This window comes from Simochromis diagramma, unplaced genomic scaffold (genome assembly GCF_900408965.1).
Source record: "Simochromis diagramma unplaced genomic scaffold, fSimDia1.1 OVJJ01000781.1, whole genome shotgun sequence".
Classification (NCBI taxonomy): domain Eukaryota; kingdom Metazoa; phylum Chordata; class Actinopteri; order Cichliformes; family Cichlidae; genus Simochromis; species Simochromis diagramma.
Genome location: NW_024386832.1, coordinates 1,285,787 through 1,311,303, shown reverse-complemented (window position 1 = coordinate 1,311,303; position 25,517 = coordinate 1,285,787). Strand labels below are relative to the sequence as shown.

The window sequence follows — 25,517 nt, the reverse complement described above, 5'->3', positions numbered from 1 at the left end:
GGAAGAGGCAGGGCTCCACCACAAGGAATTGATTTCCTTCAAAAACAGACGGATGTATGAGTAAAAATGCGCCAAAGGAAAAAAAAAAAGCAAAAAAAAAAAGGAGGCAAGGGTAGGGGTACATCCTAAATCCTTAAGCTACAGCAGTGGTAATGTGTTTATATATAAACAGTTAGAGGATAAGCCCTAAATCCACTGCCAAGCTAAATGGTTTATGAATCTTTTTTTGTTTGTTTATTTCTATGTCAATTAACCAAATTGGTCCGACATCCCTGATGAGCAAGAGATCAAAAGTGAGTTAATTCTGCATGTCCAAAAGCGTCTTTCTCCCCGAACATTACGTTAACCTCATCTTCACCTCTCACGTTGCCGCAGAGAGATGTTAGCCGAGATGTGCATCACGGCAGTTTGTGTGTGTGTGTGTGTGTTTTCTTCTCTTCCCCTACACGCTCTCCTCTTCCTTTGTTCCACTGGTCTAATCCAGTATGTGTGGGCCGGTAAGTTTAATGGAAACAATTTATTAAGTCCGGCTTAAAATGCCATCTGCAGCTAAGCCTCCCAAAGCCGCTAAGCTCCTGGTTTCGCCCCAGAGCTTGCTGTGTTCACGCTTACTGTAATGCTCTGTTTAAAATGAGCACAACGGGTCAAAATTAATCAGGATTACAAGGGCACAAATCCACTTCAGAAATGGGTTTTCTACCAATCTTTCGCCTGCTATCCCAAGATGCCCCAGGTTTCTCTGGTGGATGGCACACAGCGTGGGTTTACAATCACTCTGTGGCAGGTAGCATCTAGCTAAGACAATAAGGCATCAGTGAAAACTAGGAAGCAATCAAAGAAGGCATATACACTATACTTACTGCTCTAAAACCCACAGATGCTACATTCAGCACAGTCGGTGCACATTCCTCAGTGTTCCTCTCAGATATTTCTAGCTGCTGACAGCTAGGTGATAACTCCCCGGCACATCCATATGCCCGGCATTCTGAAATGTCACGAGAAGGCCTACCAGTGAGGTGTTTATCTGTGCTCTGTGGAGGTGCCCTGCGAATGCTCAGCAGCTACATTTAGATTCTCATTTGCCTTCAAGCAAGCGACAACGGTAAACTATGACCCGCGATTCAATAAGAGCAGCCCTGAGTGGAGAACGAGTTCTTTTACTTAAACATGCCATCCTCCAGGAAATCAATAATTTGCAGGAGGTTTAAGACAGCAAATAAACAAAAACCAATACGTGTTAGATAATGCTTGACCTCTGCTGCACCTTCCTACATCATAACCAGCAACACAGGCAGACATTCAGTGCAACTTCTTGCTAGCTCTTGGGTAACAACACCCAAAGAGAATTGCAGTGTGTGCTCTGTTATTACAGATACTATTCACTTGTGCTATTACCAGTAGTGTCAGCTTACATCTATAACAGGCTGTCAACATGCTAGAAATGCAGAGATGATGAAAAGTAAATATGAGGGAAAGACGGCGAGGGTGTCTGGGTTTTGCACAAAACCCTGTCCTGTGTGCATAATTACAGCGCTCTGCCATCAGTGATTACAATGTTGGTCTTTCCTCTCCTCTATTAACCCTGAACCGTTTCATTAACATGACAGACTGTGGGCCTGTGTACAATTTGGAGTTAACCTCGACTGTTTGTACACGTAATCGCAAAATAAAGTTCAGAAAGGAGCACGACACTGAAGAGCGAGGAAGAGGTGAAAGTAAGAGAAACACTCATTATCTAGCAATTTGTGGAAGCCAAACATCATCACAGCATTACATATTTATGTGTGCCATAATGTTTCGGTGTGTGTGTGCCTGAGTGGGGTTGCGTGCACACGGAAATCTGTCCGAGAGCCTTCCAGCCAACAGCTCGACAGGCCTGGTGATCAGTCCTATAGGATCGTGAGCGAGACGGGTAATGGGACACATACTCTCCATTCTAAACCAGAGGAAAACAGCCTGTGGGCTGCTTTGTATTGCACACACATTATACGTACACAGAGGAAAAACCAGCCTAGGTCTGAAACAAACACTGTCCTAGAATCCATTACAGCTGGACAACAACTCTGGAATGGGCGATGAGGCTGGCTGGCAGCTCTGCAATTTTAGCGTGATAACTTCTTCCTCACTGTCACCAAATCACTTCATCAAACTGCTGAATTTCTCTGTCGTCTCTCCCTTTCTAACCTCTAATTCTAATCTGGTGTCCTTCGTTTGCATCGCCCAAACAGAATCTGGTTGATCTGTGTGATAATCAGGAGCCTCTGATTGGATTGTCGGGATGTAATTCCGTGGACCTAATCCTCAGCTCTGTGTGAACATTAGCCAGATCCACAGAGGTCTTTCTACACTGGCTAAAATGGAAAATATCAAGTACGCACATGCCTGCGCAGTTCTATAGGGTAGAGTCTGCTTATATGCAGCCATGTTCTGCATAAACATAAAAGTAAGTCAACACCCTGACAGCTGACAACAGCAGTATTTCAACAGCCTGGTGGGGAATAGTTGTTTTGATGTGGTCTAGTTGTTTTCTAAACCATGCAAGTCTGGAAGTCATTGTCATTGTGAATGCTGGTTTCTTAAGGCCAGTGCTGGTCACAGGTCATCTACATCACACAGTCTGCAAGCCTGGTTTCTCTCCCTGCTGTCAGCCATGCTTTTCCACTCAGCAGTCAAAGCTACTGTGCTAAAGAAAGCAACACTTCGGAGCAACAGATCACTTTTGTTACATTACGTCCTTACAGCAAAAGATCTTTTAATACATTTTCAACAATATAACAGTATCAACAAATACATGTATGCATCCCTAACCGTCACATTATAATACACAAATCTTATTGTTGAGTCTGCAGACATGCCCCCTCCAAAACCCACCTTATATTTTGCACTGTTTTAAAGCTCCACCTCCCTCCCTCTCAGTCTGTGTTAATGGGACCCCTTCCTGGTTCTTGCCCTGAGGGAACACGGTCTGCATGCTGCTATCTGTCAGTAGCACCTCTTCTCTACCAGGACGGTGTTGGTGCCTAATTTACAACTGCTCCTACACATTTCCACTGTGCCCCCCGTCCAAGAAAAAAAAAAAAAAACTGGTGCCGGTGCAAAAAAGTTGGCAACAGCAGAGAATTTCAGGCACCAAATTCTGAACACTGACACTGACGCGCTACTGTAACTTCCTGTTGCAAGGCAGATCTGGCTTCTCACTGTTAGCAGGGCAACATTGGTGGATGTGATGTAGAGCTGATCATGCTGCTCCTCTACTGCCTGCCCCTGTGTGTTTCTCTTTGCGCTGACCTGCCGACCAGGATTGGGTGATTTGACTGGGCTGGATCTTAGCCAAACCTACACTGCACTACTGTTTTTTCTGTTTTTTGTTTCTTTTTTTGGGCCAATTTATTGGATTGCCAACTTGATAGACTTTACAATGAACTTGTAACAGTAACAACATCACAATATGATGTCTCGTTCCTTTTTGTTGTGCTGAAGTAGACTGAACATTTCTTCAGGAGCCTGTGAAGATCTGTTTGGTAAATATGGTGGACGTTAAGTACTGTACAACAACCTCGAAGCCTTTGCTAGGTACGCTAGTTGCAACTTTTTCTCCAACACTATCACATGTTACAGTATCTGCAGCCTCATCATTTAGTTACATGTTACTAAATGGGGCTGAAAGCACTCATGCATCTGATTGGTTCATCTTTCTGTTATTTCAGGTGTGTTGGGGAGCAAGCACTTAAAATAACATGTATTTGCCACACGCACTGCACCATTACATGTGTTAAATATAGAGGTGCTTCTGTGCTTGCATAGTTTCTGTATGACCTGCCTAATATACACAGTATGTCACTAGGTGCATGAAACCACACAAATGCAAAAACTGCATCAAATCATGCTCATCCTGTGCAAAAGCAAAGGACTTGTAATCCATACATGTGCATATGGATGCACGCACACTGAATTTGTGCTGTCTGGGGGGCTGACAAAGCTCTTTCTGCCTTTTTCCTTTGGCATCCATTATGGTCCAGGCCTGCTGTCAGAGAGCTTGTATTGCCTGAGGGGAAGTTCCCATTTGTGGGAGCATGTGGCAGAGAGGCTCTAAATCCCCTCTAATGAACCAATATGTAGGAAGGCTAAGCCTTTGGCTAGGTCGTCCAAGAAACGCCACTCTGCGCCCTGGCAAAAATGTATGCATATGTAGTCACCAGACCTTGTTTATGTCTGCTGACATTTAAATCTGAATGGACCCAGTAGCTGATGTGAATAAATGAGGAGGAAAGACTGCGGTGAAAGAGAAAAAGCAGAGCGGGCTTACCTTTGGGTGTGGTAGGGGAAAAGAGCTTCTCCGATCCTACATCAGACACCTGTTAAAAAAAAAGGACAGCAGACCTTTAGTGGATTTGTCTCATTAGCTGGGAAGCAAACACAGATATATACTTTTGTTTTTTCAGTAAAAGGCTTATCCAGCCACAAATGTGGTCATAAGTGCTTAGAAGTAAAGTTCATCTCCCACACACAGCATTACACAGTCAATCAACAGTCTTCAATCAGCCAGTGCAGAGAACTCCCTCTGTACCAAGTGGTCCTAGTCTGATTTTTTCCTGACGAGGAAACATTAGGTGGCACTGTTGTGCCACCTGAAATCCCTTAAAGGAAATGCTGTCAAAGACAGCAGAGACGGAGGAAGTCAGAAGATGGCTATGCAGCGTTACGAACACAAAGGCTCCAGCACCCTCTCTCTAGCCCTCAGAAATGATATTTCATTTTGTGTTATTTTTCAAGAAACGTACATATCTCACGAATAGAATATGATATGTCTCTCATTTAATATCGATGACAGTATCAGCTCATACTGGAAGTGAAGTGATGACCAGACGTGGCTAATGCAAATGACACTGAGCAGCAGAGACCTGGTTGTCTATATTAAAATGGTGCTTGGGCAAACGCATGAAGAAGAAAGCCATCTGTAGTATATTAAACACAGAAGGATTATTTTGCCCTTGAATTTAGAACACCTAATAAAAGTAACATCAGCTATTTCTGCAAAAAACATGGCCGCTGACCACACAGCAAGTCAAAACAGCAGCAAAGCCACATTGTTCAAAAACACTGTCTGCGTGCTTGGAGGACGGCATTAACCATGAAAACCCTCGGCCTGTAACGGCAGCCCATATACGGGCTTTGTTTAAAGCCACTATTTCCCTTTGCTTTAGCTGCTCTCATCTGGGATCTGCCGACTTGTAAAAAGCTGCAAAAGCTGAACATATGTTCCACCCAAAGGGCCCGAGTGTCCTTAACTGCCATGCTTGTATTTTATGCGGCACAAAGGGAGCATATGTAAAGAATGAACAGTGAATCAGAGTGAGTACAAGAGAGACAGAGACAGAAAGAGAAAGCAAATGATTTTGTAAACACAGATGGCTGTCCTTGGCATCCCTGTTAGTACTTCACAAGTGTTTTGAGGACATCCTCTTCTTTCCAAGATCTCCCAATTTCTCCTCGGCTGCCACTGTGTTACTGTTCAGAACAATGTTTGCATGTCTGCGCTTGATGCCTCAGCTCAACACTCAACAAAATGCAGGTATTGAACCTAAAGGGAAGATGCCACAAAGTGCCTCTGAACGATTGCATCTGCCAGACACATTCAAAATGATTAAACAACACAAGATTTGCTCTAAGCCACTGATGTTATGTCAGCACTATTAGGCTTGAATCGAGGACACATTAGGCATTTATTAAATTCTTCAACACCTCAGCAACAATTAGGCAGCGACAATTGCAACTGTCTCAGTTACGCTAATAATTAACTGCAGCGCTTATAGGAAGACAACTGGCGAATTTTGGGTAGTTCAATAACCTCAAGCAGACGTTGTAAGAAAAGGTCAATAACAGCTCTTCAGTCTCAGTGGGCGGGACATTCAAAGGAGGGCGAACACTCAGCTGAACTGCAATATTTCCTGTTTCCTCTTACAGTAGACAAGGTGAAAGACTATAGAGGAAAGACAGAGTGTTGTGCATTGCCCTCTTTCAGTCTCCCAGAACCAGGGCGCCAGCCTACAACACAGGCTCTTTGTTAGCTTTGGACGACATTAAACGCTCCAGTACCAAGCCTCAGCGCTGCAACAGCACAACCTCAGCCTTGAATCGCTGCCCTGGAGGCCCTGGAAGAAAAATATGGGCTCAGAATGAAATGAAGCTTGTCAAATGGACACGGGAGTTGGCTCGAGGACTCGCTTAGTGTGGCACAGGGTCACAAAACCAGAAAAGACAGGGTAGGTAATGCCATAACTCGGCGTAACAGTTGAAGCAATTGTTATGACCAGAGTGGTTCTCCAGACAGCTAGACAGACATAACACGTTCATGAGAAAGAGAACAGAAAACGCTTGTTCTTCACGTGCCAAGATCTCCTTATTCCTAATCTGGCTGTTTTCACTGTGCAGTGAGCTGTTTTATAGTGCAAATGTATTCCAAGTAACATCAACAACCAATATTTAGACTTTAATGCTGTGTTTTGCACCTGCCAAGTCTGCATGAGTCCGTTGTATAATCCACAATTACAAGGCCGGCTTGCAAAGAGCACTTCTTAAAAAGGCATGTCAAAGCAGAGCCCTGATGTTGCTAGCTGTTGTTTTTGCAGAACTTTCTGGGTTTCGCTGGTCACGTTGACATTTTTTCACGGGGCTGTGCTGCTGGCAGTCTGAGTTGCCTGCGGTTGTGGTGTACAGAGGTCATGTATAACAAATTCTTCACACTCTCTTTGTTGAGGCAACACTGGGTGCCATTAAAAACAGATGGAGAAAGATGAGACAGAGGGGAAATATATATATAGAGAGAATGGGAGAGACAATGAAAAAACAGAAAGAGGAGCAGAGGCCAGGTTTTCCAAAGGAAACGGGGAAATTTAACCATTTAAAAAGTAATGGGGGAAATTCAAGCCACATTGCCTGGGAGCTAAAAGCCCTTGGAGCGGGCCGCAGGAAGCCTGACCTTTGTGGGGACCGTCTGCTATTTGAGCCTCGGGCTTCAGGGGCCTGGCCTCCTCTCTGGAGGGCCGTCAGCAGGCCTCAGCTTTCCTTCCCTATTCTATTCATTAGCCATGCTTTATGATTCAGCTTCCTCTGAGCCACACAAGAGCTCCCTGAGGAAAGAGACTGCTGGAGAGCTGGAGAAAAAAGGGAGTGAGACTCAGGGAGGGAGGGGGTAAGCAAGAAGGAGGTCATAGGGCCCAGCCAGGGCCCAGCTCTCAGCAGCTGTGAAATCCTCCCGTTTCCTCGGCAGGCGTAAAAAGGAACAAGAGGGAGAAGAAAAAGAAGGAGTCCAGGGAGGGAGCTTGGCCAGTAAACCCACCATCAGAGTGCTAACTCCCTAAAGAGCCACATGGAGAACCATAATTCCCAGATTTAGGGAATGCCAAATTACAAATTACACTGCTGTTTGTTTTAAAAAGTCCCCAACTTCCCCGAACACCAGTGACTTATTGACTGCATAAATCTCCAGATAATTGCAGAGCAGCAGAAGGAGAGCAGGGCATAGCGAACCTCGCTAGGAGTAAAAGTGAGACATTTCCTGCAAAGCCAAACGCATTTGCTTTCACAGCAAAGAAGCGAGGAGGAATAATCTTTGAAAATGTTCCACGTCCACGCTCCCTTTACTTAAAAACACAGCAAGCTAATTAATTTGGAAAATCTGAAACGAGCATAATTGCACTCTTTTTGTGTTGAAACGCTTCCCTGCTTAATTTCTCGCACAATGGGCCAACTGAGCGAGGCAACGTGGGCAGTAAGGGAGGGCAGTATAATCAGCTGAACGACCTTGAGGCATAAATTTATGAAAAGCATTGATCAGTTAAGGCTGTAATTTCACTGAGACAGGAAGGTCAGCAATTACCCAGATTCAATTAACCTCATTTAGTAAAGACTGCTGAGAGACCAGTTTCTCTCCCCCATCCACCAGACACCCCCCCTCGTACTTTTTATCAAACGATCCCTCGGCCTCCAGCTACCTTTGATCTTACAGCTGCTCCTTGGAGCCAGAACAAATGATGTCCAAACAGGGTGAAATCTTACAGCCAAAGGTTAGGTAAACCCAGACTAAATACAAGCAGATTCCTAATATGGGCTCCTCCTGTTCTGTTCTCATGAAGGAGGAGCAACCCTTCCCCTCCCTGCAGAGAAATAATTTTTAAACAAGCTGGCAAAGCTATCACAACAGCTGTGGTGTGAAAACAAAGAAACCTGTTAGTAGGCTTTGTGGTGGGCTCACGCCTGTAAAGACTATAATTACAATTTAGTTCTGAGTCATTTGGCACGTACTATGCTCCTGACAGACCGTCGTAGGACAAGCACAGAGGTGGCTAATCTAAGCGCGTATATATACTCCAAACAAGTTTGCAAAATGACATTTTTCCTAATTGAAAAGGTGACTGTTGTAATTTGATTGACAGCTCAATAAGAGAGAAACAATTTAATGGGCAGCACCAAAAGACGATCACCTGACACGTACAGGAATACCATGGATACCAACTGAGCGTGTGCCTGTGCTGCAGCTAGCAGGAATGTTGTCCTACATAATCATGGGTAATAGAGCGGAGGAAGCAAACACAGCACATCATATTGTCCGTGCTCCCCTGACTGGCAGGATGAGTGGGTCAAATGTCTTAGTGGAGGCAAAGACACTTGATGTTCCAGTGTAGGAGTACACAGCTGCTTTGTGCTGCACTGGTGTGACCTATCGGTAGCATGAAAGTGAACAGGAAGCCCACCTACCCCGAGAAGTGAAGTGGGCAAAAAGGACGTGTATCCTGAGATGGACGATCAGGCTCTCGATTACCCCGGCTGAACCTGTCTGACCGTGAATCCACACTTACTGCGCCCCCCTCCAACACCCACGTACACACAGTGTTAATTTGCTTCACTGCTTGGTGTTCCATCAATGTCAGATTCCTCCTTCACTGCCCTCTCTTCCAATTTTCCATTCACTGTCACCTGAAGCTGTGTCTCCTTTCAAAGTACAGGTTCATGTTTTGTCCTTGTTGTTGTTGATTTTGCAGATGGCCACCCGTGTTACTGTTTTAACACGCAATTACAGTAATTTGAAACCCTTATAAATACATATATATACAGAACACAATGTGGAACACCTACATTGAGAAGTGTATCTGTACAAAAACAACAAAAACGCACAAGCAAGACACAATAAGGGGTCCGTTTTTCCCTTCATATGGGAGTAGCATAGTGCTTCAATTAAGACTGCTATCAGCACCCACTCAGGGTCCTCAGTTACTGCCACCTTTTCACCCTAGACACCCGCTAATGCTACCTTTGCAATAAATGCCGCATTAGACATGCACAGTGGGCCTACAGCTCCCTGGCTGCAATGGGAGACACCAAATTAATTATCTCGCCTGCATTTGTCCTCGCGCTGTTCCAGAAACTTAATGACCTCCCGAGCGGTCGTTTATTATAAGTCGTAGCGATGCTTTGCATTCCCTGGGCAGAGAACATCTACCTTACCTTCAATTTCTACCCACCACTCTCACCACTCTCACCACTCTCACCGCCGCCTGCTTGTCAGAACAGGTGTGGGCCAGCAAGACTGCAAACCCCCAGCGAGCATGATGAGATATATGGCGAAGAGAGAAGAAACGTCCCACGCAACTGTCAACCGACAGATACTCGCCTCAAATGGAGCATCATTAAGATGATAATGAATTCCGTAGTGGCTGTGGAGAATGGAGTGGCCTCCCCTCGCACACATGCAAAACACACGCAAACCTCTTTATGCTTGGCCCCGAGTGCCATTTTAACATGTAACATGTGTGTGTGCGTGTGTGCATGTGTGACAGAGAGCCAGGGTTGAAAAGCTCCTGCTCCCTCTCCCCCTAGCAACAGAAGCAGGAAAATGAATGCAGAGAGAGCAGGGGGGCTTGGGCTTTGTGTAAAATATTACCCTTCGTCTCACTTACTGCACCCCACACTACCTATCCTCCCTCCCTGGCTGCGTAGCAGTTGCTAGCCCTTATCACCGCTGCCTGTCAGTTTAGTATACAAATTAGCAATCTATCAGGGGAATGCAGAGGTCCGTTTCATCAGTAGGGAGAAGGGAAGAGGCACGCATTGCATTAAAGCCTCTTGCCGCTGTAGACGGAAAGGGTCACAAATCAACGCTGCAGCAGGCCCACAGCCAGCACTAACCAGATAAGGAGAAATGAAGGAAAAGGGATGAGGCATATTTCACTAGAGAAGATCCAGACCTGCTCCAACTAAAGGATGGAGGTGGTGCTGGTGGTGGTGAGGTATAGGAATCGGGGAGGTCACAAATCACTATCTCAACCCCACAGAGGCACAGAAAGGATATGAGAAACAGGTATGGAATAAAAAGTAGAGAAATTCCATTTATAAAAGTGCCTTTGGTTGATTAACGGCTACAAATTGCAGGAAATTAGGGCTAACACATTCCCACTTTCTCCTGTTAAGTGAACCTGCGCATGTTAATACCAGCAGAGACAAAACAGCTGCTAAGGGCTCTCATTAAGTGGCATAATGCAATGAGGCACAGTCTAAATTGCAGCAATAAAAGCAGACAGACAAATCATCTCGACCATCGCAATCCATTTAACTCAATTAATGCACAACCAGCATCTGAGCTCAGTCGTTTAAAAGCATGTGCGGTTCGATCACTGGTCGGGCTGGGGGTTAAGTTCTGCTTAAAACCGCGGGCACGGGGAAAGAAAGCGATAAGGACAATGGGTGACGTAAAACAAAAGCAGGAGATAGCGATAGTTCTCTTCGGTGCGGCGCAGCTGACTGTGAAAAGAGCGTGGCCTCCTTTCCTTTTTAATGTCAGAATGTGTGCCAGCAGCGATAAGAAGCCAGGTAATCTCCCAGCGGAATCAGGGGGCTGTTCGTCATTACTCCCTGGCCCTGATATGGATCTGAGCACCTGATGACTTCTCTTGGCTCTCCGGGCTTCTCGGCAGCAGAGATGGCAGATAGCCCTTTAAGACATGGCTCACTGCTCCCTGATTGGCTGGTCAACAGCCACAACCAAATCCTGGCTCCCTCTGGGCGGCTGCGAGAAGGTATGATAGGAAAGGACACGGAAACTCACTCTCCCCATATCCACATCATCCCTTTGTTGTAAAGCCTTTACACCATTGTCAGCGTGGGTGGTGGAAAGTAAAAAAGCCTTTCTGGATGTTATTGTCTGAGAGGCAGGATAACAGACAGGCGGATTATTTCAAAAACAGCTTTCTCCAGAGCTCTCACAATGCGGCACCGTTGTTGCTGTGGAGAGGATCCTGGAGGAGATAATAATAATATTCCTAGTCAGAGCCTCTGCTGCAGTAGAGCTGCCTTCTAACAGAGAGATACACATCATTCTGACTGGCCCGCCGTGACATAATCGCCCTGCGGAGAGCTGCAGGCAAGCTTGGTAGGCAAACCACCTCTCACTGCAGCTTGTTAAGAGAAAGGTGGCTTTAAGCACTGCTCAATAGAAACTCCTATTGAACTCTTTTTTTTCACTCCATCTGAACAATGTCTAGGTGAGTCATAGCACACCTCGGGCTACACAAGTTACATTCTTCCTTTTTTCCTCCCTCTTAAGATTGCAGTGCGCTTTTGACTCGAATTTGCTAAGAGGAAAAAAAAACCAAACTCGGCAGGATCTTAAATAATGCAGCGATAAAAAAGCTGTGACCCTTTCCATTGCCTCAACCCACACATGGTGAATTTCTTCTGCAGCAAAAGACAGCACCACAGAAAAGAAGAAAAGGCAGAGCTGGCACTACATGTAAATGTGTGGTAGGTTTGGTTTGCTCCTCTGGGCACGGACACCTTTAATGAGAGGAAAAAATGCGCAGCAAAAGGCAGATCTCAGTCGTACTATGCCAGTGATTTTGAGTAATATGAATCACCTCCCGTCTAACACAAATAAATATTGTTCTAATACCAGTGGGAGTGTAATGCCGACTCTCGGCTAGGAAAACTATGGGGGATCTAGGCTCCGCTCGCCAGCCTCTACGCTGCATCCCACAGAGCTTCCTTAACCCTACACTGTTAACATGCTATATGCTTGTGACCCTGTGACCTTTAGCACGACACTTATAGCTCCTGACCTCGCAATTCGGTGTTTCGCAGAGGGGTTTGATAACGGCGCCTCGCTCGTAAAAGAGAATTTAGAAATGTATCTCGGCATCGTTCTCGTGTCATCTGCCACCACGAAAGCTGACCGTGCTCGGGATCGAGATCAATACAACCACTTGCCCTGCAGGGGAGGAAGTGGGACTCGGGCAGGGGACAGCAAGTGGTGGAGTGGAAAACTCTACCGTCTCACTTTAAGGCACACTATCTTCCCAAGCTAGCACAAACAAACATGGTATGCGCTATATAAAGTAGTCTCAGGCCACCTAAGCCCCCAGGTCATATTGGAAGGGGATGTGGCAAGTTAAGTGGAATTTACTTTTGATGCAGACATCGGGCCTCAGGTTTCAGGCAGATGTAACCCAAGCTGTTCCCTGAGGCTTTACCAGAAGGGGGGACAGGACACCTAACGCCCAGGCAGTCACCTTCAGAAATGCCTTCACCGCTCAGCTGGCCTTATAAAGGGAGGAGAATGCCAGTGTTGTCTGTTAAGGGTTAAAGTGACTTTTGACAGGGACAGACTTTAATTTCATTAGCAAACAAAGAGAGGTGAAGCTGCTATTGGATTTACCATCTAGTATATAAGCAGTAGATGAGGTTTGTTGCTACTGGACTGCTGTGTTCTGAGGATATAAGGGGAATTTAATATAGCACATAGACCCCAGCAGCCCACAGTACACCCACTGCTTTGTCACAGCCCTGAATCCTTTACACTTTGATGTTGCTGTTTCTTTTAAACACCACTGCTTCTTAAACGTATACAGGGTTTTGATTCAGGCGTCTCCTGAGTCTTTAATATGGAAAAGTGTGGGCCTAAACTAAGCTACAAATTCTCTGCCCCCCTTACATCTCTTTCATGGCATAGCGCTCGAGCTTTTCTGTCACCGACAGTCCAGATGTGTGACTTAATGTGGGGATGGTGGGAGTGTATAAATAACCATCATGAGATATCAGTGGGACATGCCAGGAGCTTTGCTGTGGAAGGGAAGAAATGATGGAGGAGGTGGCGAGTGAACTGTGTACCATTTGAGAATCCAGCAAAAGCTAGTTTAACACCAACGCGACAACTGCAGAGATCTTGTGGGAGAGCTTATGGCTTTAAACTTGACACTTACTGTGTAACAGCGTTTGAACACGCCACACTCTGAGGCGACCTTGACAGCGATCGTGTTTGTGGTGGTTTTTAATTTCAGTTATCGTTGCTTTCTGCCGCTGTGTGTGAAACGATAATGATATGCATTGATTTATGGTCATTGTGGGTTATACTGTCATGTCCAGACCAATAACAACCCATCAATACTGGACTCAAGGTCAGCTTTATTAACCTTATGATTCAGTTCAATTCCACTTTTATTTGTATAGCACCAATTCACAGTAGCAGTCATCTGAGGGCACCCTTCTACATTCAGTTAATTACTAGGAACTCACCACCGGCTGTATTTGAATTAACTGCACAACGATACAACGCTAACATTTTGTAATTGTCTGCTCTTTTAGGAGCCTTGGAGAACTCTGTAAATCCCAGTTGTATTAATCTCCAAGTAAAGCGTGGCACCTGAGGACAGAAGGATTTGATCTAGAATCTATCTGAATACAAACTCCTGGACAGAAGAGAAAAAAAGGCAGCGTGAGGAAGATGCATTCAAATTTGTTTGCACCGCTGGAACAGATTTATGAGCAGTCACTGAAGACAAGGCTGCTAAACATCGTTGGCCATGCCAAGTGTACGTGGAGCATCATTTGCTCTGGATTAAAATATAATGAAGCAAGTGAATGCATCTTTGTCTTACATGCAACTCCTTAAATTATTCAAGTGCACAAAAAAAAAAACCCAACAGGCAAAGCATGTTCCCCAGAGCACTGATACCCTTTTCTAGGCTTGTTCGCGATGGCGACGATGAATATCTTAGTGCTTGTTAAAAGCTTTGTTTTCTTTGTGTATGACTGGGAAAAAAGAGTCGTAAAAAGAATACCATGTTAAATGCAGAGGCAGGGCATTTTCATTTGTTGGCTCCAGTGACATTATTAAAGTTTGTGTTCATAGTGCACTGAATTGATTTTTGATTTTTTTGCAGTGTATGGGAAGAAGCAAGGTTTAAAAGGTCATTACCACAGTGCTGGATCGCTTTAACAAACCAGTCTGATGTCAATAAAACAAACCTGACGATCTCACTGTAAAATGCCTCTTCAATGTCGAGTTGTCTGCACTTACAAAAGGAAGCCTCTTCTAGCTTAAGCTGTGCAAAACCTTTTGTTATCTTTAAAAACTTGTTTGTTTTTTTCCTCCTGTAATTCTATGGCAACCCTCTATTTCCTTCGACTTACTTTCAACATTTGCATGTCCAGAAGCACTCAGCCTGGCTCAGGTGCCTTCTGCCTGTATTTGATTAAGAGATACGCAAACAGATGAAGTCAAGGCACCAGCTTGTGTGCTTAAGCAGCCTTTTCTCACATTTGAGAGAATCCTTGGATTAGCTGGTCCAGGCTCCTAGGCCTTTATACTGAATGCTATTCATTCAGCAGAGAAGAAAAGAAAAAAACGGTGTTTGCATTTCATGTCTGTCAGCGGTAAAGATGCATGTGGTTGAACTGTAGAAGCCAACGTAAACAGAGATGCAATTGAATGTGAACATAATAGCCAGAAGATGCCAGATGACACACTGAGCAGGAAAGAAAAAAAAAACATAAGCACATCTTTTTTTCTTGCACTTGTGTGTCAAGAGATTGAGTCAAAGCTTTGAGACTGGGCAAAGTAGGAAGATGAGGGATGTGGGGTGTCATCTCAAGTCACGCCTGACAAAAGCTGTTCTTGTTACTTCCCATCACACTCATCGCCATTGTTAAAGAAACACAGGCTGTTGCAGGTGCACACGAGTGCCAGCCACATTTAGTGTTTCCAGTCTTTATCCTATCACTGCTTGCAGTTATTGAAGGCAACTCTTCAGTTGCTGTATAAGATTCCCAAAATATGTTAATCCATGTTAAATGATAGATTTATCTTTAAAAAGATAAGTGCATCAAAAAGCAGTCCGCCTAGGGGGGCCACTGGTTTGTAGTGTTAACGTTTTTTAAACATGCTCAGGTGCATTGCCACAGGGGCTCCCAACTGGCCTTGTGAACCCGCATGGCATCTCGTGCCACCCAACAACATGTAATTGGAGACTTAGCACGCTCTGTTGCACACCTGTAACGGGTCTCTGAACACTGAGATCCTTGCCCAAGCCGTCACCCACATCCAAGGCTGACAGGAGCCTGGCAGGAAGCCAGTGTAAGGAGGCAAGATCTTCTGGTACGCTGCCCTGGCACCCACCGCAGATCGATGCCTCCACACACAATTAGAGAGGCTAAAACAGATGTGCTCACAAGCCTCACTGCTCCATCTACACCATCAACTACTGTGACACCCCTTGCTTCTTATTAAAGGAACACAAACACACACATGTGCTCGCAATATCAAACAAAACACGAGCATGAAATCGTCCGGTTTGATTATCCAGAAAAAATATACTAGCAGCTTTTGCTAGCATAGCAATGCTTCCACACTGATTGGTCATAGTAGAAGAAAACGGGCAGAAGAAGGGTCAGTGGGAACCGTTCTGTTGTCTCCTTCCCTCTCCTGCTGTGACAGATTTTAGCCTGTTTGTCTGACAGTGACACTTGTTCTATCAACTCAGCCCCCGCCCTGTCACTAACAGGTGGCCTGTCCCTCACAGCAAAGTCATTTGCTTTGCACAGCAGCAGTTGTGGGTAACCCCAGCCAAGCTGCATTTAGTTTTTCAGTATTGCAACCCCAGCCAAAGACAGAGGCAGTGGAAGAATGCAGAGAAAAAGGCTGGGGGAAGGGAAGGAAGAAAAAAAACAACCTCCTCCGATCAAATAAATGCCACTGTAAGCACAAGTGACAAGTCTCGTTTGGGGTCGTCCCTGCTCAGGGCCTGAAAGGCCAGCGCTGCCTCATCTCCTCAGCTATGTCTGCGAGCAAGGTGGGTGGGTTAGAGAGGGAGGGAGAAATGTCTGATTGGTGCCATAGCCAAGAGTGAGAGCAGGCCAATTATATTTCCTATCCCTCAAGAGAAGGCCAGAGCGAAGCCTCTGCCATCTCTCCTCTCCTCACCTCTCAAGACACTTCACATAGATAAATAAATGACAGCCCCACAGGGGCTTGGCCCAGTCTCCCAGAATACATTGCAGAGGCTGGCCGCTTGCCTGTCCGTTTGTCTTCACCTGGCATTACTGCAGATAGACATTTTTCACATTATTATCGTTGCATCGTCTCCATTGCCCTGTTCACTCACTGAGATGCGGTTGATGATGTCGGCAGAGGACCCGAGGAGATTGGAAGGAAATGTCTCCTGTCAAAGTCAGCATAGCCTAGCTTAGCAGAAATTTAACAAGTTCCCTGGGCTCTCTCCATTCACTCTCTGACGGAGCACGGAGCCAGGACATGGCCTGCTGACAGCCCTAGGCATGTCACTGTCACTGACACTTGATAGGCGAGAGAGGAGAGAGGAAAGGCAAGAGGGCTCAACCCTACAAGGCTCACACTTAGCTACACAGCTCTATATTACTACTTTTCTTTAGACGTGCAAAAAAATTACCGTTGGAAATTTGACTTGATCTAACACAAACGGGACCGAATGAAATCGCCCTCGTGTTAACTAAACTACTCTGCAAATGACTATCTTTGAGTTGTCGCTATAAAATGCTTACAGCTTGAAAGAAAGCTAAACATGCCCGAACGTTAGTGTCTTTTTATCAAACATCATCCAACAGAGGAATACTCGAGCTTAAACTGCATGTGTAGTGCATGCACCTCTGCACAGTCTCACCATCCTCTGATGGTTAAACCGAAAACCAGATGCTTTGGATTAGTGGGGAGAAAAAACAAAGCAAATAAAAGTGGAGGGTAGAATGGTATGTATTAACTATAATCAAAAAAGAAACAAAGGGGAGACCATGATGCTTTAATTACTTCTCACACATAGTTTTGTGGGACCAAGCCAGGCACTAAAAAGAAAGAAGAAAGCAACCCTTTTTAAAATTACAGACTCTCAACTGTAAACTAGGTCGAGGAATGGCTATTTGCAACAGTATATAAGGGTCATTTTAGGTTAAAAACCAACAAGAATCAAAAGAAGTGCCATGTAAATGGTAATAAACAGCAAAGCAATGCTCGCAAGTCATGAATTTGTGAAAAGGATTCAGATTTTAGGGTGACTGAAATAGTACATTTATAGCAAAAAAAGTGTTTGCAAGCTGGGCACATACTGTCCACCCCATCCCACCCCATGCTCTGTATCATGACTATGGTGGATAACCTAATCAAGTTAGAGCCTACTTTGCAATTAGATTTAGCATTAAGTAAATGCTCGTGATTTTAGACCAGAATCACCACATTATCATGAGCATCTGGACTTTGAAGAGACACTGCCATGAATCAGGCCTATTCAGAGGAAAAAATCATATTGATTTAGATTTGCTTCATGGCATTGCATGCTTAACAGTTTTGTGGCATGACAAGGTTGGTCCAACCTTGCGAAGTGATGTTTTTTTTTCTTGGAAATTTATGACTTTAGTTTCAGAAAATATTCTGCTTTTTGTCTTGTAAATGTTCAACTTTTTCTAGGAAATCATGACATGAATGGAAAGTTAAACCCCTCTATTGACCTTGCTTTCCTTTCTTTTCTTTTCTACCTCACAGCAGTTCTTGTATGACTGCATCGATACAGATAAATGTTCAGCATGGCCTTTAACAGAAGAAAGGTGTAGGGATGACTGCAGGCTAACAAAACCGTTTTCTGCAACCATGTCACAGATGGTAGAAACCACTGTTTACGTGATTTAAAAAACCCTTAAAATGTGATTTTAATACATTTGCACGCCATCCTGCCAAGTAGCTGGAGATATATATTATGTTTGTCCACTGGAGAAAGCTTGGATGAGGCCTGAGTGAGGTCCTCTATGAATCTACTTAATAGCCGTCCTCTGTTTGCAGAGTCTCTCTTGACTCACTGGTGTTGCCACAGTGCTAAATTGCACAGCTGTTCCACAATCTGTGGCTGTTTTAATTACGCAAATGTGAGCGGCAGCTCGTCAGTTCCTCACTAACGAAGGGGTCTGCTTTCCAGCGAGGGTGCCGTATGTTTGGTATGTAGGCCCATTTCCACCCAACGCTCCCCAGGCTGTGCGCGGACCACCCGACACATTCACATCCCGAAGAAGACGCATCTAATTAAAGCTCCCGAGTCAAATCTGCTTACTAAGGGGGAAAAACATGCGGGCTGGATTAAAAGATGGGGAAAGCGTTGAAGTGGGGATGGGGGGCTTTAATACACTGCAAGTGAAAGAGCTTAGGAGGAAATATGAGAACTCTCCATAGTAAGATCCCAGGCAAGGCTGGAAGGAATTGTTGTAAATGTGAGCCGATCAGTCAGCGTTTGTCAGTCTGATTCCTGAGAACTTCCAAAGCCCCCAGGCAGAAACAGACAAGCAGGCTGTTGTCTATAAAAGTGGCTTTTTAGCAGTCCTGGTTGCCCCATCTTTCAGGAACATCTGTGTCATTTCTCAGCAACTAAAACAGATTCAGAGAACTGCAAACAGCCGCTACCAATCCCAGAAACACTAAATGGACCAAAGCTGAAAACAAATAATGATTTACAGCTTTGGTTGAGTATCCTTACACTTGCAGATGCACACAAAAATATGTCTTTTATCCCCCTTGCACGATGACAGTACATGACAATAAAACATTCCAGTGTGTAATGCACTGCATTGCACAGCACATCACCCAACTTCTTGCATGCGATGTTGAAAACAAAGGTGTTAAGAACTCCCCTCGTGAATCAGACTTGCTGGCTAAAAGCCTAGCTGCAGTGTACCACCCACCTCCAGTTTTACACGAACACCACAGCCTAAAGTAGCAGTGGGAGACTACATAATGAATGCATGAAGCTAGGTGTCACGGGGGCTCGTATAGTGCACAAAACGATGGGGCAATTAGGCCCACACGACACCTCGGGATGGCGTGATGAAGGACTCCTGGGCTTGTCTCCTCCGCCTCTGTTCCACTATCATTAAGGATTGAGCAGCCACATCTGGCTAATGGCACGCCTGGGGTTCCTGCTCAAACACTGTGCCACGCCGTGCACATTTAATTACGCCTCATAAAGGTAACAAAAGACACAGTCTGCTCTCGGGGAAGCGCTGTTTGGAAATCGGTAAGGAAGACAGAGACAGACAGAGCGAATGAGGGGGAAAGACGAGAAACTGGCCAGCTGCCAGAATTACAGGTTGACCCAGGTCGGCTGCTTCAAAAGAGGCAAATTCACTTGAGTGTCTCTACCTCTCCTTGAGATGGGTTCCAAAGAGCTCATTGCGAGCAGGAGATGCTCTGCAGCTAAGAATGAAAGGACCTCTAGTTTGTCTCCGCTTCCCCTATTAGATCATGTACTGCACTAGCTGCTTTCTTCAGCGGCTAATTGCGGGAGGACTGCAGGGATTAAAGGCAGAGCTTCTTTGAAATACATATGCATGGGATTTAGCGGCTGTTTCAAGTGAAGAGGGGAATTTTCTGTTAGGATACAAACAATGACAACATCACAGAACCAAGCGTGTAACAGCACTTTGGCCTGCCACTCCACAGGCTGCTCATTACCACCTGCAAAGAGCTCAACGCATTGAGCCAAGAGCATGAAACACACATTGACCACCGACGGATTGGCTGGCTGACCTGTGACTTAGTAGCATTTGGAGGCATTCAAAAGACACGTTTGAATAGATAGCTGAGAGTTTGAGTTGAGAGAGCAAAACCAAGATATTGAGAGATGAGCAAAAAGAGCCACAGCTCATTGTCAATTCGTTCCACTGTGTGGCAGTTTGAGAGCCTGCTAACACCACAGGGAATGTCTCCGGTCACTTCTGTTTGGACATGCACACAAATCCATCGGTGTCCGATACAGTTAATAACGGAGCCATTTCTGAAGGAACCACAATGCAATAAAAACAGAGGGGAAATTTTTTTTTATTTTGCCAACATCTCTTTCCCTCCCTTCCCTGACAATTAATGGCCTCGCGCAGTTCCATGTGTTATTTATAACTTAAATGTTAAAAACAGACATCTCTGCAGTGCGTGTTAAAAGACAAGCCTGCCAAACGCCGTGCTCCTCAGCAGCCTCCTTTCCTGTAAAGTCTCCCCCTGCTTTCAGTGTAGAGAGAGTGTTTTATGGCAAGTCCCTTGTCAGGATTAAGATGTAGTTCCAAGTGCCACGGGGACAAGCATAAATTCTCCATCTCCTACTGTGGACCCACAAGTGGTGGAGCTTAGGGAGTGTCCTTGAAGTATGAATAACATCACATGCTGTGTGTCATCTGTTATACTAATGACATGTCCTCAGAACAATCCACATCCCCTCTGGGCCACCAGTCTGTAAATGAGAGAACAATTTGCTTCCTTGTCCACCTCCATACAGGTTGTAAATATTTTTTTTCAAATACTGTTAATTAATCATACGAACAGTCTATTTGCAACAACAGATTGATGCTTGATGTAAAATCCACCACGGGTGACGCTGAGTCAGAGGATTTACAGATATCATCCTCGGCACCAGGAAAACATTCATCGTTTTTTATGCAGTGCAGAGGCCACAGTCGAGGACTGGGGATGAACCTGCTCTGCGTCAAGTAAATCATAAAGAAACATCAGGCGAAGATGGAAAAACAGTGTTCGAGCACAGTTCTGGCAGTGCTGGCCTTAAATGGCTTGCAGAATGAGTAGCATGGTGTTTTGAAAATCTACAGCACAACCCACTTCCATATTTCTTTAAGTTTCTCGCAGAGGGCAGCTTAAGTCTCGGAGTGTAAGCCAATTTGGATTACCTCCACATTTCAGACAGGTTCCAGTCGGGATTTACAACACTTTAAAAACACGTTCCTCCCTAAGCACAGCTTTAACCCTAAATGCATCAACAACATATTTAACTGACATGTTTTTTTAAATTATTTTATCCCCTGCTATTTCTCAGACTGTTGCATATTCAAAGCTAGACAACACTCTGTTCAAAACAGCTCTGCACTGAAGTATTACTTTATAACATTGGCTGATAACATTCTGGGGTTTCAGGCAACGGCTTCGCTGCTAAGAACACAGTGTTGCATCCAAATGCTTGGGCTATTTTCTTGAACCTCTCTATAGTTCATTTTTCACTTCTGAATTCATGCATAGATGCAGAATAAATCTCCATTTCTTCTTCTATCTCGTATCCAGGCTTCAGGGGGCACAAGGCATTAGTCTCATGATGCTGGGTTTGTCATGTCTTCCCTAGCTGTGATCTGCCTGAACTCTTACATTACAAATAGCTGGAGGATTTTTCACCCTCTTATCACATTTGCCAAGCAGGCCTGTCTCTTATCAGCTTTTCGCTGGAGATAAATGGGCTTTTGAAGATAGGAATAAGAGAGGTTTTTGCAAGCTAATTCCAGGGCCCCATCTGCAGTAGATTACAGATAGGTGCCAGGGAGTGGAGAAAGATACATATTTTAATATGAAGGTGGTGGAAGTATCAGGTTGAAGAGCGACTGGTATTACAGTCTCATATACTCTATAACCCAAAGACACGGAGAACTAACAGGCAATAATGAGAGATAATGGATGGACTGTGAATAATCTATGGAAACTTCATCATTGATCACATCAGTTACACTGTTAAGGAAATTTTCCAACAAACCCACTTTGGAGCTTGCAGCACTGTAAAAATAGCAGTGAATAAAAAGAGACTTTTCTCTGCGCGTCTCATACATGGGGAGGATCCCGACAGGAATAATTGAGAAATCATTTGTTTAAATTTCCCAAACAAATGTGAATCCTTTTCCCCCCTGTACTGCCTCCACCTCAGTCTACGTCAGCGGCAAAAAATAACAATTAACAGCTTGTACTGTACATATATATTATAATACTAACAGTACAATTTGTAATTTAAGTCGCTGCAGTGGCTTAATGCAATTGTAAAACACAGTCTTTGTCAATAGACTAGGAGACTGTAATAAATAACTACTATGTTATAATATATCAAAACGTGTGTTGTTTTCTGATGCTTTGCAGATGTGCTTTCTAAAACAATCAGCGTCTTTAACCAGTAAATGTGATTTAGAAACCGTGTTTGGGTATCACTAAATTCAAATTAATTTAATTCAAATGCAATGCAGGGATAGGAATATCACAAGAGAAAGAAAACAGACTTTGTTTGTAGTTGTCCTTTCACCGCTGTGGCTACACTAAGACACAGAAATGCAGGGAGCAGATTAACAGCTGACTGTGTCTCTACTGAGCACAATACCTCCTGTGGAAACACAACACTAATACCCTGGGAGAGAGTAGCCACACATAAACACATAATCAAAAGCAAATGTTGGCTTTCCAGCAGACTGATGAAAAGCGACAGACTTGTGCCATATGAGGCATCGCTGTTGCTCTAATATTAACCGGCGACGTGTGAGCCAGTCTAACCTTGATGGTTGAGAGCGCTGGGCGCGATGGGGGAAGAAAACCTAATTAAACAGCTCCTCCCGTCGTTGTGTAAGTCAGACACGGGACAGACCCGTAGTGTGTGCTGGATTTAACGGTGCATGCCTACATTGTGCTGCACTCGCAGGATTTATAAAACAATTAAATGTCAGATTTAAAAAATGAACGATTATAACCAGCGATGCTGTGCTGAATAATACAATTATGAAATAAAAAAAATATGTAGCCTCAATTTGCTTGCACCATTTAACCGTGTGTTAAAACCACAGCGCAGATAAATGTTTATCATGTTGTTTAAACCACACCAGGCTGTAAATGGTCTAACTTCAGTTTTGCCAGATTACTGTCGAAATAAATAAATAAATAAATAAATAAATAGGGAATTATAGGAGCCACCGCTAATGTGAAATTTAAAACAGGAAAAGTAAGTTCGGCTCTTATTCGAACCTTCACTATATTTTCGGCTACAATGTGCGAGCGGCGGCTCGATGGAAAGGAAAATGCGCCTGCCACCGGCGGAGTCCAGCTATAAAAGAAAAATACTATTAGCGAACAGCTTTCTTAAATATTACGCTGACGCATTTGGACGGAAAGCGTAATTCTTGGGTTATTTTTAATCACCCCAAGTGAACAGTTCAACAGGGAGGGAACAATGGAAGCAACAAAATCATCGGTGGAATAGCGCTAAACCTTACCGATTCCAAATGCAATGAGATCGGCTGCGAAGATATCCAAATCACCCAGGCTGGAGCAAATACGAAGACGCGTTCATAAAGATATTTGAGAAAGCCTTACTGGGAATAAATCCAATGGAGAAAAATATTGTTCAGAGGTGAGAGGATAAGAAATTTTCACTGAACACAGAATAACCTGCCGCAACAATAAATCTTCATCGAGAGGCTTTTCCTCCGTCTCTCGAAAGAAAAAAAAAGACGACGGCGAGATCTTCAGGAAACGGAGTGAAAACGCAGTTTATTTCACTTCACTAAAGTTCTCTTGCTAATATTCGGACTCCTTGAGAGAACACAGAGAATCTTTGTCAAACCGGAGCACCGCTCATAGGATTCCAACTCGGATAGTGGAAAGCGCCGATGACAGATCGTCCACAATAGATTCCCCGAAGTATCTGTCGATCTCAAAGAGAAAACGCGACGAAATCCAAATCCAAGAGCCGCGCAGATCGTTTCGTGCACATTGTGAACATCATCGGACGGTTATCCACAAGATCCTGGCACGTTCAGCACAGACGAGAAGTCCCGAAAAGACGCAGCGCGCTCCGCTCCTCTCGGACCAGCTCTCGGCGCGCAACAGAGCGAGAGACTGGGCTGTGCTGCGCGTCAGCCGGGGTGTGTGTGTCTGCGTGTGAGTCTGTGTGCGTGTGTGGCAGCAGCTGTTGAAAATGAGGACAGGACGAGACCAGAGCAATCAATGTACGAGGACTTGATCTGATTTGTTAACACTATTTCCAATAATGGACCCCGGGTTTTTTCCCATTCGTTCCCGCTCTTTTTGTAATCACCAGTTGATGTGTTTGTTATTTTCGAGATGACTTTAAAAATAATAAACGACATCCCACCTTCACATGGATGATACAGTGCTTGTGAACATATTTTCAGACGTAATGTTTACTGCAGCGCGTGCATGCGTGTTCACTATTTGATAGTAATAAAACGCATGTTTTTCCTGTTATTTCGTAATACAAATGGAGCTATACATGCAATAAGATTAAATCTCTCAATAAATAAAGATGAGTGGTCAGGAAAACCAAGTTGTAGGGAACATTTTTATTTCCTTCATCATGACCAACTCCATCTAGCAATTTATGTGCTTCAACCAAAAGTTCAAAACCTAACTCCCCTCGCCCCCCACTGAGACCTCTATTCTGCAACAATTCCCTAAAACTCTTAGCAGCCTGGGGACTATGGATTGGCATCAGTCCTTACTGAGCATCCATCTGCTCCTTTTCCACAGTGAAGATGTTATTCTTAAAATGTACTTTAGAGGAGAACTCTCGGAGGCTAAAGAGGAGGAGGATAGAGCTTTGACGTCTCCTACAAAGTTAGCCCTGTGGTTATCCTGTTCACTCTTGTGACCTGCTTAACTTAGCCATGATTGAAGTCAGGTTGAAAGAGGCTTATGCTTGCAAAATGCCAACGCAGAGTAAGGGGGCTCTTTCAGAACTTTACTTCCCTGTGGAGTTTCTGGAGACAAGTAGAAGATTGGTGTTTACATTCTGCCATACTTTGTTATACTCCACTGATGCACCCGAGAGAATGGCAGCTCTGTTATGTGAAATAAAACCCCCTCGAAAACAAAAAAAGCATAAATACAGTATTGTGGATGGATAAATAATATGCTGTGATTCCTGCCACAAACTAGCCATTTACACATTGTGCCTGCAGGTGAGGAACTACTGTCTCCTAACAACAGTGATGTGTTATAGGCTACTCTGATGGTTTGTGTTTGGAATGCATGACTTGTAATTATTTCCCAGCTGTCTGTGATTAAGGGTGATCTTACAGACTTTTCTTAAAAACACAGATCACGACACAAACAGACACACAAACACATGAACCCACCATCCCAAATAAACAGGACAGGGCTTAACCTGGACAAGCATTTGGGATTCGACAGGAAAAATCTAGACGCCACTAAATGTAACTTTGGTCAATCAGACAGATGACTCGTAAATAACAGCCGACCGCAAGCGGCTGAAAATAAAATGCACCAAGATAAAACTAGGAAGCACCCGGCACGGTGTAGATGCCGGACCAGCAGTGAATCTGGGATAACTCGTCTCAGAGATGACGGGAATAAATATTTAGGGAATAAATGTGTCACAGCTCCTTTAAAAGTTCCCAAA

The 25,517-nt window shown here is 44.4% G+C and overlaps 1 protein-coding gene across 10 annotated transcripts in view; it reads right to left on the bottom strand.

Annotated features, from left to right (window-relative positions):
• Positions 1 to 25,517, bottom strand: part of fbrsl1 (fibrosin-like 1) — a 276,651-nt gene that overhangs the window by 29,693 nt on the left and 221,441 nt on the right. For all 10 annotated transcript variants that reach the window (XM_040028516.1, XM_040028511.1, XM_040028512.1 and 7 more), the window contains one exon: positions 4,307 to 4,355. In XM_040028516.1, the coding sequence (XP_039884450.1) occupies positions 4,307 to 4,355 (49 nt within the window). The remainder of the gene's footprint in view (positions 1 to 4,306; positions 4,356 to 25,517) is intronic.